We start from the raw sequence: 19310 nt of genomic DNA on the forward strand, positions 1-19310 counted from the left end.
AGGCACATTACCATAAATCTATCAGTTTTCTTCTACTTGTTTGTAAATTTGGTATCATTCCAATTAAAATCCCAGCAGGTAAAAGAGAATTTACTTTATCCGGTACAAAGACAAATTCTGTAGCTTTAGTAGTTAAGCCACAGTATTTACCTCAGATATAGACTAATTGGGGGGAGGGAGAAAGAGCTCAGAAAAACAAATAGCATTGTAATCAGTAGGGGAGAAGATTCAGTTTATTATCTTTGCTGGGGAGGAGAAGGTACCTGCCTTGCACCACACACAAAAATAAATTGCAGATGTGAAAGAGAACTTTAGACTTTATAAAGATAGCATATGGAAGATTTTTTTAAGAAGCTACATGTGTATACATCATATAAGATTTTAGATTGATGTGCTCAAATTTAAATTGATAAACTTGAGCACATTAAAGTCACTATCTCAAAACAATACAAATATATTTTTAAAAAACTCTTAAGTTTGGTGGGATTTGAAAAGTTAACCTTAAAATAACCAACATAAATTTGAGAAGTAATGATATCTACTCTGCAGATATCAACATTCTTGAGAAGCAATAAAATTCTGTGATATTGAAGTTATGAACAAGTACAGAAATGAACAGAATATAAAGCCCCCAATCATAAATTTATTTTATAGGGATTTGATGTGTGATAGGAGTGGTATTATGAATTATTAAAGAAAAGATAAATTACTTAAGTGCTGATAAAATAGTCTGTCTTTACAGGAGATGTTTAGATTGCTGTTTCACCCCTTAAATAAAAACAAATTTCTGATATGTTGGATATCTAGATGTGAAAAGCAAAACTAAAATGTCTGAGAATACATGGGGGGAATCCTATATAATACAAGGCTAATATGCAAATTGTCCCCTTGGGAATTCGACCAGGAGAACAGGAGTTCCATCGCTCGCTATGATGTGCACTGACCACCAGGGGGCAGTGCGGAACATGGTGTGCGACCAGCAGGGGCAGTTGGGTACTGAGGGAGTGAGGGAAGGAAGAGGCAGGGAGGCCCGGAGGTGGGGAACCTGATCGGCCCTGATCACTGGCCAGGCCTAAAGAGACTAGCCGTGCACGAATTTTGTGCACCAGGCCTCTATATCTTTATAATATCAAGGTACTTTTTCATGCCTCAGATTCCTCATTTATAATTAACTAGAGGCCTGATGCATGAAATTCGTGCAAGAGTAGGCCTTTCTTCCCCCAGCTGCTGGCATCAGCTTCCCTCTGGTACCCAGGACCCGGGCTTCCCTCTGGTTGCTGGCAGGCACCCAGGACCCGGGCTTTCCTCGCAGCCCTGGCTTTGTCCAGAAGGCCATTCGGAAGGATGTTGAGTCTAATTAGCATACTACGCTTTCATTATTATATATGGTACCTATTCCACTGGATTCTAATTAGAATTAAATGAGTTAATGCTTACCTGACTCTCAGACTGTGTCGTAGTTAGCATTCAGTATATATTTCCTACTGTATTTGGGTGCAGAAAGGGGTTTCTTTGAAAAGAAGCAAAGTTATATCGTAAGAGAAATACCATGGTTAAAATATAAAATTGTGTTCTAAAAGACAAAGTAAAATATTCCAAAGATTTAGAGATTTTTTGAAATACATATACAGTGCTAGGTTTAGCTAAGTATTTATAAAAGGCTATATGACTGTATGACCATCCGACCAACCAACCTATCGGCTGTATATATGACATACTCTGGCAATTTAAAAATAAATGTTGATTAGCACATGCGTGATACATATAAAGCTCTCGCTGGTGCCAGTCTAGACAGAGTAGGAATATTCCTTCCTGAACCCATTTTTGGACATGATCAGTTATATGATGTTTTCTCTTGAGTTCGAAGACTGTGTGATGTTAAAGTTGTAAATACTTCATCACAAGGGAAATCAGTCAAGCACTCTGAAAGTGTTTTTTACTCTTATGTGGTATACAGAGAAATATTAGAATAAGTTTAATCAATTTACCGGTTGTTTTTATATCATGTCTTTGTTGTTGTTGTGTCATGTTATTTCTTCTAATTAATTTCCTTTCAGTGTGCATGAATACGAGCAACAGGCCACTAGTATCAGAATAAAAACAGTAAATAAAGGAAAGAATAGTTGATGACTTTGCAAAGAATATGAACTATAGTTTAATAAAACATAGAGAATGGTAATTGCAAAACTTAAACAATTATTAATAACTTGAATGCTTTATCTGTTAGTTCAGGAAAATCAGACCTCTTACTTAACTGAAACTTTCCAGTGAGTAATCTTATAATCCCAATTTTACTAAGGTATCACTTGATAAGCTTTCTTACTTAGCTATTGTCTTCCTATTCTATTGAAACCTGAATTATCTAAGTATCACTTAGAGCTGGAATTAGGAACAGAATTAGTGTCTGAACTTATTTTTCAATTTTTGCAGATGTTGAAAAAAAATTCTAACTTCAGTATAGAGCTTGCTGCCACACTAGTGAAGGAAATCTGTAGAGTCGGTAAATGATTTGTTCACATATCAACAACTTGATTTTAAATTTAGTTTTCTTTTATTTCATTTTGTCTTCATCGTAGAACATATTGACATTGATTCCTTATAAAAGCTTAAATTCAATATGTTTGTATTACAAAACTATTGGCTAAATATCCTAGATATTTAAAATGCTCAATTGATAAAAAAGCATTGTCATCATTACTGAAAAATATTATTTTATTGCATAATTTAAAAATTCTGCTGAGATAATTAGCCAGATGTCAAGCAGCCATGCTTACTAAGACATAACTTAAGGCTGCTAACTTAAATGCTCACATAGTTCCAAAGTGGTTATAACTGCTGTTCTCTAAGGCTTGGGACACTGAAATCATGTGGCAGTACTAGGTCATGAAGCCATTCAAATGATCCTGAATAGCCTTAAACTTTTCTTGTTTTTATTTCCATAAAGAAAAATAACTTAAAAAGGTTTTATAGAAAAATTAGATCCCCAAGAATATATCTCAACTCTTAAGAAACATTCTCCTAACAAAAGTGTAACAGAGAACCTGTAAACTCAGAGTCTAACACTGGAAATCCCTTTCATTTTTGCTGTTTATACATGTTTGATTTTTAATCATTTTCTTAGGCTAAATTCTCATGAATACATTAAGTCAAACATATCGACACTTTTAAATAAAATGATCCTTATATCGTCCTTGTCATAATCAGTTTTTCACAAGGAATAGGGATGATCCTTCAGAGTTTTCTAAAGATAACATTGGGGTGGGCCTGCAACAAGACCCAGAGAGTTGTTCCAAACCAAGCTTAGAGACTGGATGCTCTGCTTTTCTGCAGGACTGATTATCTCTGCCTTGCTTGGACACACACTCTTATTTGTGCGCTGACCACCCTCTCTTCTGAGCTTCCACTTTCTGGCCATATGATGAACATAAACGCTTAAATCAAAGCATGTATAATACTGACCCTGTAACTGTATCCTTCAGGTTTGCTTTTCTTTCTGTGTTCCAAATAGTGATTAGTGAACAATTACATGCTCAGTTACATTAGTTAGCAACAGTTAGCTTTGTGTCCTCCTTTTCCCTAAACTGTTCATATCCAGTTGCTCAGTAACAGTGTGAATTTTTTCTAAAATAATGAATAGTCCTATCATTAGCTCTAACTTCTGTATTCAGCTTTTTCATCTGACTAGCTTTCCTCTCCCCTATCTCCTACACATTACTTTCTTATATTCCACTAGAGGCCCAGTGCATGACATTCGTGCACTGAAGTGGGGAGGTCCCTCAGCCCAGCCTTTGCCCTCCTGCAGTCCAGAACCCTTTGGGTGATGACTGCCTGCCAGCTTAGGCCCACTCCCCAGCAGAATATCCCTGGCAGGTGGACATCCCCCAACGGGTCCTTAGCACTGCTGTGGAAGTGAGAGAGGCTCCTGCCACTGACGCTGCACTCGACAGCCGCGAGCCTGGCTCTGGTTGAGCAGTGCTCCCACTATGGGAGCACACTCACCACCAGGGGGCAGCTCCTGCATCGAGTCATTCCCCTGTTTGGTCGATTTGCATATTAGCCTTTTATTATATACGATATTCAAAAAATTTCCTTATCCCTAAAAAATTAACTTTCTGCTTGGTGTATTTTTTCTCCCTTAAGACTTGCTCTGGTGTCACTTTAGCGATACCTCTCCCTTCCAAAGGTTGAATTTATCAGCTTGCTCTCTGTGCTCGGATAAGACTGTGTCACATGGTATTGAGGTTTATATAGCTGGCTTGCTCCTTACATAGTATGATTTGTGACAGAGCAGGAATTTAGCAGATACCAAAGGTAGTCAAGTATACCTTTTGCTGCTTGGTAGTCGTGTTTACTTTGGTGGATTATTACATATGTATTTAATGGAATTTTGTAGTTTGCTTTATTTTGTCAAGTTGTAGTTTTATATACTATGGTGCTTATTCATGTCCATTCTAGTCTACCACTAGACAACAGTGCTGCTGTCAAATTGTAATTGTGGTCCCCTGAGAATTCAAAGTCGTTTTTTGAGAATTATACTTACAATTCTTTTTCAAGAAAATGTATAGTTCTAGTACAGCATCCTTCCCACCAGTGTCCCATATAAAGTTTGTGATTAGATAACATGTCAAATAATTTTAAATATTTCCCATAGCTCCTTAGGCCCTGTTTCCCAACATTTGTGTAAATATGCCTGCAGATGCTACCTGCAAGTTGTGGGCAGGCTCCCTTAGGCTTCCATCTTTAGTCATCTGCAACCTCCTTTCTTCTGAAATTTACAGTATGCATTGGCATTTTGAAGGTTTGAGAAATTCTTAAAGAAATCCATTTAACTTATAGTGGTACTTTTTAAGGTATTTGTCCTGAAACTTTTTCAAAATTGTAATTTATATTTGATAAAATGTTTTTTGTGAGTTTTATAATTGTATACTCATATAATTTCATCTTTTGACTGATGTTTGCTATTCTGTCTTGTAATTGATTGAGTGCGGAATGTTTGTAAAAAAAATAGTACAGATTGAAGTAAGCATTATTTGCTTCCAAGAAATGGGCCATCATTCTATATAATAAAAGCCTAATATGCCAATTGTCCCCTTAGGCGGTTGTTCCATCGGGAGTCCAGGAGTTCAATAACTCACTATGATGTGTGCTGACCACCAGGGGGAGGCATGGAACGTGACGGGTGTTGGTGACACACTGCGACCTCTAACCGGGGGTGGGGGTGACAGGACAGAGGTGTGGTGAGAATGTGGGTGTCCACCAAGCTTGCTCACACTCCTCCTGCTACCCTCCCTCTGGGATGCCAGGGCTTGCACACTAGGGAAGCCCCCGCCCTCAGGTGCCTGGGGGCTGCAAGGAGCCCACCCCTCTCCGTGCAGCATCTTCCAGATGAGCCAGGCCAACAGCTGCCAGGATTGCAGGGGCTGGTCAGGCTCCCCGTGGGTTGGTGCAGGAGCTGGTCTGTGAGGCTGGCCAGGAGAGTGCGCACTGCCTGCCCAGCTTCCATGCAGCGCTGCTGGGTGGCCCAGAGGCCCACTCTGTGCTCTGACCCGCAGCAACTGGTCGTGCTCACCACATCTTCGCATGGGGACTTGGGCGCTGTGGCTCAGATGGAGGGGACAGTGGGGGTGCAGGGGCGCAGGGGCCCAGCTGCTGCCAAGGGCCCAGAGGTCAGCTGGGACCTGCCCTTCCACACCAGATGCTTGCATTTCAATCACGGGCCAGGCCTAGGGATTGCACCAGTGCACGAATTTCATGCACTGGGCCTCTAGTTTCTTAAGATAGTCTGATAGTGGGGCTAAGTCAATAGGATGAATAGTGGAGTTAATTCTGGGCTTTGTTGCAATTTCACTTTGATTTCTTTTAAGTGCTTTGAGAGCAGGATTAAGACTTTTCACTTTCTGCAAGATTTGTTGTCTGATTGTAATTTCAGTTATTTCTTTGTGCATTATATCTGAGCCATCAGCTGTGGGACCTTTGGGCATTTTCTCTGCTTTATAGCCTGTCTGTTCTTTGGTCATTCTGGAGTACTTTGTGCTCATCAGCCCTGCCCCAGGCTTTTTTGTGTCTGTTGTGAGAACCTCTCTACCAGTAATGCCTTCCAGGGTTTTCTCTCAGCATACCTACCTGTCTGGTAATAATGTGCAGAGTTTCTGGGTGGAAATGGTTCTCTCAACTCTCCTGTCTAACCTCAGCCCTTGGCAGCTTAATGTTTGGCGAGTTTTGGAATAATTTTTTTTTTCACTTTTGCCCATCCCACCCTTCTCCCCCCATCAGAGGACAGATTTATTGCATTTGAGGAAGACTGTAAGTTTCTTAGGCTATCTCTCAGCTTTCCAGCTCTGTCCCCCAATCTTGGACATTTTTTCAAGCACTTTGGTGAAGACCCGTGGGAATGAGTGATTTGCTTTGTGGAATTCTGATATGTCTTGCCAGCCTATATGTTAAGATTTATTAAAGGTAGGCTGGTTTCTCTTATGGTGGAATTATTCCTCTTTAGCCCCTCCATCAGGAAAGACACCATCTGTGAGCCTCTTTTCTATCAGTTAATTCCACTTAGGTTACTATGCATCCTTCTCTCTCTGATGGGTTCAGAAAAACTATGATTTTGTAGCTTACATGACCTGTTTTGATTATTAGGGTAAAAGTGATGGTCTATTGTGATTTTCTATAAACTGATTAGGAATAGAACTCCACTCATGGATATTTTTGTTTTGTTTTGCTTTGTTTTGTTTTGTTTTGTTAATCCTCACCTGAGGATATTTTTCCATTGATTTATTAGGGAGAGGGAAAGACAGAGCGAAACATCAATGTGAGAGAAAACATATCAGTTGGTTGCCTCTGTCCAGGGCCAGGGCCCGAGGAGCCTGTAACCAACGTACGAGCCCTTGACTGGGATCAAACCCGGGACCCTTTGGTCTGCAGGCTGACGTTCTATTCACTGAGCCAAACCAGCTAGGGCATCATGGAATATTTTTTTAATGTGTAGTTTGGTAAGTATCTGATAAAATTTGTTGTTTCAGTCTAGTTGATTTTTTATAATAATTCTCAGAACTAGGTTTCTGAATATTTTCATCTCAAATCTTAACTTTTCAGTTCTGTCATCAAGCAGTCAATTGACTGATCTTTCTTATCTCTTATTTTGAGATTAAAGTCATCAGCATTAAAATTTAATTGAGGGTCTTGTGAAGAGTATGGGAAGAATTTGTAGGTACATAGAAAACCAAGCAATAAAAAACAAAGGAAATTAACTCAAAGGGAAAAAGAGTTGTATACAAAGGGAAAAACAATTAAGTAATAGTTTACTGCTAATCTCATCAGAACTACAATTGGGAGTTAATTATCTTAAAGGTTGGAGGAATGTGAGTGTTGTGGTGTAAATACTCATTTTCCACTGAAAAATTTGATATTTCAAAGTATACCATTATATAAGTCTTATTACAGTAATGAATACTGTCCCCACCCCCTGGTTACTTAACAGCTATCTCAGTTATTAGATCAGTTATCAGAAAGAGAGAAGAGATAGACAGTAATCACCCCTAATCCATTGGGAACACATTCAAAGATCCCCCCACCCCCACCCACCCCCAGTGGATGCCTGATACGACAGGTAGTACTGATATCTCTCTCTCTCTCTCTCTCTCTCTCTCTCTCTCTCTCTCTCTCTCCCTCCCTCCCTCCCTCCCTCCCTCCCTCCCTCCCTCCCTCCCTCCTTCTCTCTCTCTCTCTCTCTCTCTCTCTCTCTCTCTCTCTCTCCCCCCCCCCCATCCTATATAATAAAGAGCTGGTATGCTAATTAGACCAAACAGCAGAATGACCTTCCAGACAAAGCTGAGCCCCTTGGCACAAATTTTGTGCATTGGGTCTCTAGAGTGTGTGTGTATGTGTGTGTGTACTATTTCCCCCTATAATACATATTTATGGTAAAGTTTATAAATTAGACATAGTAAGAGATTAATAATAATAAGTAATTAAATAGAACAACTATAACTACGTTATAATAAAAGTTACGTGAATGCAGTTTGTCTTTCTCTTTCTCTCTTTCTGATAATTGATCTAATAACCAAGATGGCTGTTAAGTGACCAGGGGCTGGGGACAGTATTCATCATGGATATTCTTGAGATAGGGATGATTTACATCCTGGGTGGGATAGAGTGGGACAGTGCTAGATTTCCTCATGCTACTGAGAATGGCATGCAACCTAAAACTTACGAATTATTTATTTCTGGAATCATGCATCTAATAATTTTGGATTGCTGTTGACTGGGTAACTGAAATCCTGCAAAGTGAAACTGCAGATGGGGTCTGAGGGGTTAGGAAGGGGTGGTTAGGGAAACTACTGTATTGAGTTATAAATATTAGCAAGATTAAATAAAAGTTTTAAGATTTAAAAAAATTATATCTTGGTGTGAGAAGAATAGCTATGTTTGATTATACTCACTATGCACATTACTTAAAAATGAAAATATATTTTTTAAAAGAAGCTTAATTAAAAATCTTCTCAAGGGATGTAAAAGTGAACCAAAGAGGGAGAGATAGAAACATCACTGATCAGAGAGAATCATTGATCAGCTTCCTCCTGCACAACCTCTACTGGAGATCAAGCCTGCAACCCAGGGCATGTGCCCTGACTGGGAATGAAACCATGACCTCCTATTTCATAGGTTGATGCTCAACCACTGGACAACACAAGCCAGGTCCCAAACCTTTTCTTAACACACTGTGTCTTCCTTTATTTCTTTACTAGAGTCCTGGTGCATGACATTTGTGCACTGGGGAAGGGGGGGTCCCTCAGCCTGGCCTGCACCCTCACACAGTCCAGGATCCCTTGGCAGGGAGTAGGCCTAAGCCAGCAGGCCAACATCCCTTGAGGGATCCTTAGTGCTGCTGCAGAGGCAGGAGAGGCTCCCACCACTGCCACTATGCTCACTAGCTGTGAGTCCAGCCTCTGGCTGATCGGGCATGCCCCCTGTGGGAGCACACTGACCACAAGGGGGCAGCTCCTGCTTTGAGCGTCTGCCCCCTGGTGGTCAGTGCTCATCATAGCAACCCGACGTTCTGCCATTTGGACAATTTGCATGTTATTATATAGGATTCTTGTTACATATTTTACACTTTCCCCTTCTTATAACTTTAGAGTTTGTTTCATGATATCAAATCAGTTACAAAAGTTCAGAACTTTGGGGAGAGTAAGCTTGTAAAATTTTAAAAAATATTTTTGTGAATGTTTTGAGAATTAGATTGAAGTTCTAAAGAGTGAGAAAAAGTTTTTCTTTTGGTGAAAGTATTTTAATTACTGACACTATTAAAAGTTAATATAGTATTAATAGTGATTAACTGGTCTAGTATTGATAAATATATTACTTGTAAAATTATTATATATACCCACTTATAACATTATGTTTTTCTTGAAAAGGGTTTATTTCCATAATTTGTTTAAATTAATTAAGATATTTTAATGGGTGAAGAAGAGAACTTCTGAAAAATCTGTTGTGAAAGTAGTAATTTGAATTTCTATTTCATTTTGTAATTTGATATCATGTTGAACTAATTACTTCCATATATTTTCTAGGTTAGATAAAAGAGGATATTTCCTTCCTGTGGATTGCTGCCTTTAGTAAGAACATGTCGTCCATCTTGCCATTCACTCCACCAGTTGTGAAAAGACTGCTGGGATGGAAGAAATCAGCTGGTGGATCTGGAGGAGCAGGTGGAGGAGAGCAGAATGGACAGGAAGAAAAGTGGTGTGAGAAAGCAGTTAAAAGTTTGGTGAAGAAGCTAAAGAAAACAGGACGATTAGATGAGCTTGAGAAAGCTATCACCACTCAAAATTGTAATACTAAATGTGTCACCATACCAAGGTAAGTGTTGTCAGATCAGAAATTTGATGGTCGTCATCCTGTTGAAAATTGTTTGAAGGAATCTGAAGGAGAATTATTAAAATTTTGTTAACTCTCAAGTCACCTGTAAATAGTAATTATTAAAATAGGACAACTATTTTTAGCTTGTTGTATTAATTTTGATGTACTCTTTAGACTTATTTTACAAGTAATTTTCTTGAGCAGTGAAGTTTAATCAAGCAAAATAAAATTCTTCCAATATGTTAAGTTTTATCTTCACTGTCTTCTTTTGACTTTGTTGCCTAAATGCTTCCATGGGTTTTATCTAATTTCTGTGATTGAATGACATTTGGGTAAAGATTCAGTGCTTTTCTATCTAGTGCAATACTGCTAGACAGATTTCTCCCTCTTGGTTAAAACTTCACACAGTGGGGAGTTGAAAGAGGCTACTACTATTGTGTTGAATTGTATGTATTATTTTGTTTGAGTTGTAGTGTTTCTTCCAAGAAAGTACAATATGTAAGGCAGCTTCTTAGATGCTAGACATGTCTTAAAGACCTACCTCTTGTATTTTACTTAAGAGGTCAAGTTTTAGTGTAAATTTTATAATTTATAGTTAAGTACCACTGTGAGAAATACTGTTTGTTTTTTAAATAACGTAGTAGATGTTTTTTAAGTGATTCATTCCTTTTTATGTACGTTACAGGGCTTTTTGGGAGTGTCTGCATAAAAGGACTGTTTGCTGTGTCATGCACATGGGCTGGCATATGGGTATAGCACATGAAACCATTCCACTTGACATGTTTTCAGTGAGCTTTTGGAAATACACTCTGGGTGCTTGTTGATAATAGATCCAGTAGCACTCCACCTATCTACTTGCAAATACTAATAGTAGACTGTTTCCTTCTTGTTTGGTAGATTATTTATTCATTTATTTTACCTTGTTTCATATATATCTTAAATAAGAGTCATTTTTCTTGTTTTATTCTTCCGTTTTACAAACGCTTATGAGTACCTGAGGTGTGCAAGGTACTGTTTCTAGGCACATGGGGATACAGTGATGAACAAAACACCAAGTTCCTGCCATCATGACGGATTGATATATAAAACTAACAAGTGGAAAATATAATTTGGTAATGATTGCAAAAAAGACAATGATTGAGGGATAAAAAAAGCCACTTTGGATTGGATTGTGATTTTTTTTAACCTAAACTTTGAGAAGTACCAAGCTAGCTGAGGATTGAGTCTTCTAGGCAGAAGAAAGAGCTGGTGTAAAGACTCTGAGATGAAAAATTATTGTAATAAAGCTCTGTAGAGTTGGAGTAATACAGAATGAGTACAAAACTTGGAAGGTGTCATATCATATAGGGCATTGTAGGCACTGTGATAGTTTGAATTTTAGTATGAACTTAGTAGAAAGCATATAAGGATTTTAATGGATTTCTAAAATTTAAATCCAGCTTTTAGAGAATTTCTTACATTCACTTTTACAGACTGCTGGGGTCATGGTGGTGATGGGGATTGTGGTGTGAGTATGTGTATGTTTTAAAATGAATGGTGGGTCTGGAAGCAGAGAAATCAGGAGGCTATTATGGTAATCTAAATGAGATTCGGCAGGCTGGACTGGCGGTGGCTGAGCATATGTGAAGTGAATGAATTTGGCATGTGTTTTGGAATTACAACTGATAGGACTTGCTAATGAATTGGCTAAGAATAAGTCAAGCTATGACTGTTAAGTTTTCATTGTGTAGCACCCAGCATTTCAATTCAGTAAACATTTTTCAATTAGCCACTACATATATGATAGGCTCTTGGAGTTAAAATACAATTTCTACATTTGAGCCACTTTCTGTTAAGGGAGACAAACTTTAAAAATATAAAAAAAGATAAATTTTGTAAGGTGCAGTAGGTGTTATGAAAGATGTTTGCTCAGGGAGCTATGTCCAAAGGAGGAGAACTTTGCCTACTTTGTGTCTTGTGGAAAGTTTCCTTCTGGAGGAAGATTGGTACCTGGATTGAATTTTGATGGATATAAGGGAGGAATTTAGTTAGAAGAATCCCAATTCATCCAGAGTAGCACTGTGGTGTTGAGAGTGGTGGTAGGGAAGGGCTGGTGAAGGGTTCTAAGTTACCTTGTTTCCTGGGAGTGTGAAGTGGGAGTGGGACATGACAGGAGTGAGTTTATGTATGTGTTTACAAGAAACTACACTGACCTGAGGAGTTTACGCTGCACCTGAATATAATTGGGGGTGGATTCGTTGAATAGTCTTAGGTAAAGAAGACTCATAAATCAAATTAATTTTAAGTATAGCATCTGGCTGCAGTGAGAAAAATGGTTGTGAGACTGTCAAGAAGGGAGGCAGTTAGAGTATGTTGTCTCCCTCATCAAAGTGATGTAATCCAGAGGTATGTAGTCATATTTTTGCCCAGCTTCATCTAAGGCTCAAATTGCCTTTGCTGTGAGATAATTGACAGAGCAGAGCCTAAGAGTAAGGCTATGCAATCCTGTCCTTTAAGAAAGCATAGTAGGTAGCAACCTACTGATTAAAATTCACAGACGTGGGTATTTAAACTGGAGGTTAACTGAGTCAGATCTCTCTTCCTTACTTTTTTTATTCTCCTTTTTGTAGTCTTTTAGAGACTTCATATTCTAGAGTTACTTCATCATTAAAAGGTCTTTTTCTACCCTTTAACTCTATGAAAGCAAAGTGGTGGTTGTCCTTTACATTATCTTGTGTTTTACCATCAAAAGTTCCTTGAAACTTAGAAACTTGCTTGTCTAACTTTGTGTTACTTTTATATTGTAAAAATGTAGATTTGTTAATATTGCTTGTGTCTTTCAAAAAATTTAAGCTTCTTACACTATGGTTTGATGCCATATATTTTATAAAGTTTGCTTTGTTTTCAAATAGTACGTTAGTTATATTATGTTAGATGATTAGTGATTTCTTAACTATTAAATGTCTTCAAAGATAATTGTAGACTGAAAAGGGTAGGAAATGGTGTGAAAAAATGTATTTATGGATAAATCCAAACCATAGTTTAAACAAAATTATTTAAAATGTGATGGCAAATTGATTTAATGTAAGCTTATTTACTTAAAATTGCAAGTAAGTTGTTAATAAAATATCTCAAGATAACATCTCAAAACTTATCAAAGAAGAGTTATCTATCTCTAGAAATTATTCCTAAAAGGAGCAATCTCTCTTAATTCCAAATGTCAGATTATCAAGGATAATAAAATAGTCATTACATACTCCTATACAAATTTAAAATTTAAGCCATCATTTTGCAGAAGTATACCTTGAAAAATGTAGGCTCTTAAACCAGCCACATATAAATCCTGGGTCTTATCTCAATAGTTCTGTGACTGTTTATTTTATTTCTTTATTTGAATATAACAGTCATGTTAATTCACTGTAGGGTTGATGTGAATATGAATCACATAATACATGCAAAGCACTTTGAATGGTTCCAGGTACATAACAAATGCTTAAAATAAGTGTTGGAAAGTTTGAGGTAAGTTTCCTATAGCCAATGAAAATTTAATTGTTTACTTGTATCTTTTGCTAATTTGTTAAGGACAGGGTTGTACCCAAAGCTTCTTTCTTAGTGATGGAAGGTAAACAACAAACAAACAAACAAACAAACAAAAACTTATCTGAATGTAGGCATATTCTTTTTTTTAATATATTTTATTGATTTTTTACAGAGAGGAAGAGAGAGGGATAGAGAGTTAGAAACATCGATGAGAGAGAATCATCGATCAGCTGCCTCTTGCACACCCCCTACTGGGGATGTGCCTGCAACCAAGGTACATGCCCTTGACCGGAATCGAACCCGGGACCTTTCAGTCCACAGACCGACACTCTTATCCATTGAGCCAAACCGGTTTCGTGAATGTAGGCATATTCTTGTTTTCCATTCCCCATCCTTCAGCTGTACAATGGTGAGGAAGTACACAAACATAGATATAGGACATGTAATTATAGAGACTTCCTTTTATTATCGTGATCAGCTCTTGATTTCTGAATTATTCAGTCATATCTAAAATGAAAGTACTGTTTTGTTGTAAATAGAAATAATTATGGATGATGCATTACAAATTACTTTGTAGATGTCCATATTTCACGAATACATCAATAATGAATAGCTGATTTGAAGACTCAAATGAAAAGTTTCTTTTGTGTATACCATTCTGTTAATTTATTAACCCCTTTAATTTTACTCCATGTTCAGCGTGCTTTATAATCTTTCCACACTGACAACCTAGATTTTTGCTCCTTTTGATTTGTAGAAGAAATGTATTCTTTAGGCTAGAAGGACATGAAAAATAATCTACCTGTTAAAAGAGTAACATGCTAATTGACCCTACCTTCGTGGTACCCACCAGCCAATCAGAAGTGAGTATGTAAATTAATGCAACAAAGATGCCAGGTTAATTTGCATACACTGTCGCTGAGTGATCGGGGGCAGGGCTGGATTCTTTCGTCGTCACTATGGTGATGATGCAGGTGTTCTGTACCACCCCCAGCCTCTTGGGCCTCTGAGCAGAGTGGGAGGGCAAAAAGGCGGCTTCGGCCCCAGCGAAGGCAGTGCTGGCAGCCAGGGAAAGAAAGGCCCATTCTGGCACGAATCTTCATGCATCGGGCTTCTAGTAAATTAATAAGATTGAATTAAATCATGCAAATATGGCAGGAACAGGGAAACCTTTATAATGGTTTATATGACTCTATGATATGAGCCTTCAAAGCCAGTGTTACTCTCTTTAACTTAGTTCTTCTCTTTCATATCCTGATAACAAGTACATGTTCTTAATACAAAAAGAATGTCAGTTAACAAAGTGCAAAATGTTAATGTAGATGTGTGTGTAAAATACCATGCATGTTATAGTTGGTAAATTGCACTCGGTTTAAAGTTTTAACTTCAGTTTTAAAAAATCTGTTTATTAGTTAAAAAAAGCTTTAATATGTTAATTTTACTGATACTTTAAAAGTGATACTAGGGAAATTCTGTACAGATTTCTGCCAGGTTTACTACCAAGCCATCTGGTTAATCCATGATCAATTAATACACTATAGGCCATGCAGACTTCTTTGGCATATTAGAGTTCTGATAATTTTAATAACTTTCAACTTTTCTTCGCCAGAATTTTTTTTTTTTTTAACTCAGTCTATGTAAGCAAGAAAATTGCAGAGTTGATAGGGGATAATCTGCCTTTAAGAAATTATGTTCTAGCATGTCAAAACAACTCTTCGCAGTAGGACAATTATTTCTACTTTACAGGCAGCAAAGCTGAGGTTTAGAGAGGCAAAATATGTTGTTTGAGGTCAGCCTGGTAATTAGGGTGCTGGGATACAAACCCATCCCTGAGTGGCTCCTGAGCTCCGATACTCAAACCACCAAGTGACCCACCTCAACACAGCAGGGAGAACAAGGCTACTCTACAGGCAGAACTTCTTTTCTGTTTTACTTGTGTATTTTTTTTTTGCTAATTGCATAATGTTTTCATTATTGAGAATTCAATGCATTTCAGAATTTGGTACTCTTCTTTGTCTGAGTTTTCCTGGTCATTCTTATTTATTTTGTTACCAGAGGCCTGATGCACAAATTCGTGCATGGGTGGGATTTCTCGGCCTGGTTGGCAATTGGGGTCGGCCGGCTGGGGGTGGGGTGGGGGGAGGACTGCAGGAGGTTGGCTGTAGGACTGCACTGACCACCAGGAGGCAGCTCCTGCATTGAGCTTCTGTCCCCTGGTCCTCAGTATGTATCATAGTTACTAGCCGATCATCTGGTTCTAATGGTCACTTAGGCTTTTATATATATAGATTTTATTTTTCAAGTAATTTTGTCTGCGTTAAACATTTATTAAAATTTAATTTAGATTCCATCGAATATATAAATTGGGCAGAATTTATATATTTGATGGTATTGTCTTTGTAGGAAGATGTATTTTTCTTTGTTCAGTTTATTTTTGTGTTCTTTGATAATTAAAATGTTACTTGTGCCGAAACCGGTTTGGCTCAGTGGATAAAGCCTTAGCCTGCGGACTGAAGGGTCCCGGGTTCGATTCCAGTCAAGGGCATGTACCTTGGTTGCAGGCACATCCCCAGTAGGGGGTATGCAAGAGGCAGCTAGTCAATGTTTCTCTCTCATCAGCATTTCTAGCTCTCTATCCCTCTTCCTTCCTCTCTGTAAAAAATCAATAAAATGTATTTAAAAAATAAATTAAAAAAATAAAATGTTACTTGTAGTTTTGACACATTTATAGTTATATTATTTCTAGGTGCTTTGTATATTTTATTATAAATTAATTCATTTTAAAAAATTTTCCTGTATAACCAAGCAAAACTTTTACTAACTAGAAGTAAATTTATTTTTAAGTAAACCTTCCAATTTTGTGAGAGAAATATAAAGGTGGATAGAATTGAGGCTTAATACCCTATGATGGCAATTGGAAAGTATCAGAGTTAAAGTTGGGATTTGGGTCTATCTGACTCTGAACTAATTGCATGTTTTTAATGAAGCTTGAATAAAGCACAACTTTAGCTCTTCATGCCCTTTTTAGATTCTTGTTCTTGTGTCATTCCCAGATTTATTGGAATGAAATGTTCAGCCTGATCTTCATATGAGCAGAATAGCCCCTTGGTCTGATCTTTTATTAATTATCTTTCTTCAATTATTGTCCAAGAAACAAGAGTACATTGTATCCTGTTCCGAGGTTTAAATTCAGATTCATAAGACTTTATAGACTTCAGTTGCTTTTATTGTAATTTAAACTACATAGTACTATATTGTCCCAGTATTTGACAACTATCTTAAATAAAAGAACCATTGATTTTATGGTTTTTTAGTCAGTACATATTTGGGGGTAGAGGAGGGAAAAGAGGTCTAAATTATCTTTCAGGTTTTGGGCTTTTTCTGACTTTTGCGGCTTGGGAAATGAAAGATAGATGTCTGCAGCCTAAAAACCCAGAGAATCTTTAAAATATCTCAAGGTGATGGAGAATGTCCGAAAATGCTTTTTCTTGAACTGTCCAGAATTACAGTTACTGTAGCCCCAAAGTATGGCATGAGATGTTTCTGCCTCCCAGTGGTTATGCAAGAGACCCAGCATCCCACGTGATGGATGTGTGCTGCCACAGGAAGACAGCACTTCTCACTATTGCCTTTGAAGTGTTCATTAGTAGTGTGTACATCTAGAATTTAATTACCTTTATGAACTCTAATTTTTTAAAGTAAAACTTAGGATCTGAGACACCTTGGGGTCAGAAGTTCATTCTAGACAGCTTTTAAACTTCTCTTCTTCCCTTCTCCCATGGATGAGAAGTTAATGTGAAATGCAGTAGTAATAGGGGAAACGGGAAATTATCTCTAGACTGCCCCGGTTCTGAAAAGGAATGTGGGAGAAAATTTTTGAGTTTTTTTGCTCTGTGGATTTCAGGCATACTAATAAAAACAACAACAAAAAAACTAGATACAGCAAATTTTTCATATTCATACTATCTTTTAAGAATTTGGTGCTTTCACATATCTTTAGTTCTTATAGAAATTTCTTAAAATTTTTAAGATGGTATGCTACATTAGAATGATTTCTAAATCTACTTCCTTGTCCTTTGGTGTGATAAAAGATAAATAATTTCTGTAAAAGTGAATATATAAGTATTTCAAATAACTTGAAAATCTTAACTGTAGATATCTCTGATTTAATTGGAATTTCTCCTATATTTAAAATACGAGTTAACAATTGTGTTTAGATAAGTTTTTTTAAAAACTGGATTATAAAATGAAGCACTGTTAGTAAGGCTAATGACATAGGTATTAGATCTTTTGTGATGAGTAGAGGAAATTGAAAAGGACATTATAGATATGATTTCATTAAGCTAGAGAGCATTGGTGTTCACATTTTAAAAACATAATCATAACTTATCTGGAGTCACATGTTCCATTTTATTGGCTTCCTTCATATAGAAAATATAGAAACCTGTATTAAATGCCTGTGAAAACATGAAGCAATGTATATTTTCTCAGTGAAGGAAGTATTCTGTACATTTTTCATGTTTTACATCATGGTATTTTGAATAACCATGCTTCCATGTTCACATCAATTTTTTGTTTTTCAATTTATGCACAGCACTTGCTCTGAAATTTGGGGACTGAGTACACCAAATACGATAGATCAGTGGGATACAACAGGCCTTTACAGCTTCTCTGAACAAACCAGGTGAATATTCTGCCCTCTGTCAAATCCTAGCAATCTTGTGGGCGGGGGGTATTTGTAAGACCTATTAAGTGGGTTGCTTAATATAATTTTGCCTAGGATGTTACCTTAATATAAAATAAGGCATAGCATTTAAAATACCTGCTTGCCGATATTAAAAGTATTATTAAATGTTTCAGCTGAAGTTTTGATCAATGAATTCTAATTTTGAATCTTTAAATTATTGAATCCCCTAAAGAATAGGAATTTTGATATAACTATATTCTCATTTCAGTTTGAGATCTGTTGTTGGCCTAATTTTTAAATAGATACATAACCAGGTTTGCTACATTTCTTGTATACTAATCTCATCTGTATACTAATAAATAAATATTGATTACTGAACACAATTAACACAAGGCTAACTTGTTTTTTTATGTTATCTTTTTTTAAATCACCTCATTCTCTTTTTAAACTTATTGGTATTTGTCCATTTCATCTCATCATACTCATCATCATCTGCATTTATGTGTGAGCTATAAAAATAATACCTCAACACACTCACAATTGGGTAATGAGTTACATTAGTTTGAGTAAGTTTTATATCATTGTTGGTATTTACCATTCTTCATAGTAGTTCCTTTTTTGATAACTCAGTCACCTACAGAATTAATGCCCCTAAAAGAATCTCTAAATAAGTTTGATTTATTAAAGATAAAAGTTGACAGAGTTTTTCAAATGTAACTATATAATACTATTAAAAATCTAGTTTTCCCTAATGGTTATCCATTCACTTACACTTAACTCATTTGTGTAAACATGTTTTAAGAAACATCTGCTAGAGCTGCTGCTTTCTTTTATATCAGATCCATAATATAGTACATTTTTCTTCCTTGTATTCACTAAAACTAACTGAATGTCTGTCATTTTTTTTCTTTATGCTTTTATTGTACTAATTTAGTCCAATTGAGTATTTCTGTTTTCTTAAGCTCCCACCTTTCTTTTCCCCTTGCTTCCCAATAGGTCTCTTGATGGTCGTCTTCAGGTATCTCATAGGAAAGGACTGCCACATGTTATATATTGCCGATTATGGCGCTGGCCTGATCTTCATAGTCATCATGAACTCAAAGCAATTGAAAACTGCGAATATGCTTTTAATCTTAAAAAGGATGAAGTATGTGTAAACCCTTACCACTACCAGAGAGTTGAGACACCAGGTAGGAAAAGTAGATTTTTAAAAAAATAAATTAAATGCTTGAAGTTAAGTATATTA

General features: G+C 36.9%; 1 protein-coding gene across 3 annotated transcripts in view; it reads left to right on the top strand.

The window, feature by feature from the left end:
* Window positions 1–19310, top strand: part of SMAD2 (SMAD family member 2) — a 66906-nt gene that overhangs the window by 17732 nt on the left and 29864 nt on the right. For all 3 annotated transcript variants that reach the window (XM_084887053.1, XM_084887052.1, XM_084887054.1), the window contains 3 exons: window positions 9570–9858; window positions 17972–18061; window positions 19061–19254. In XM_084887053.1, the coding sequence (XP_084743179.1) occupies window positions 9623–9858; window positions 17972–18061; window positions 19061–19254 (520 nt within the window). In that variant the 5' untranslated portion in view covers window positions 9570–9622. The remainder of the gene's footprint in view (window positions 1–9569; window positions 9859–17971; window positions 18062–19060; window positions 19255–19310) is intronic.

The sequence above is a fragment of the Pipistrellus hanaki genome (assembly GCF_964339955.1).
Source record: "Pipistrellus hanaki genome assembly, chromosome: 6".
Classification (NCBI taxonomy): Eukaryota; Metazoa; Chordata; class Mammalia; order Chiroptera; family Vespertilionidae; genus Pipistrellus; species Pipistrellus hanaki.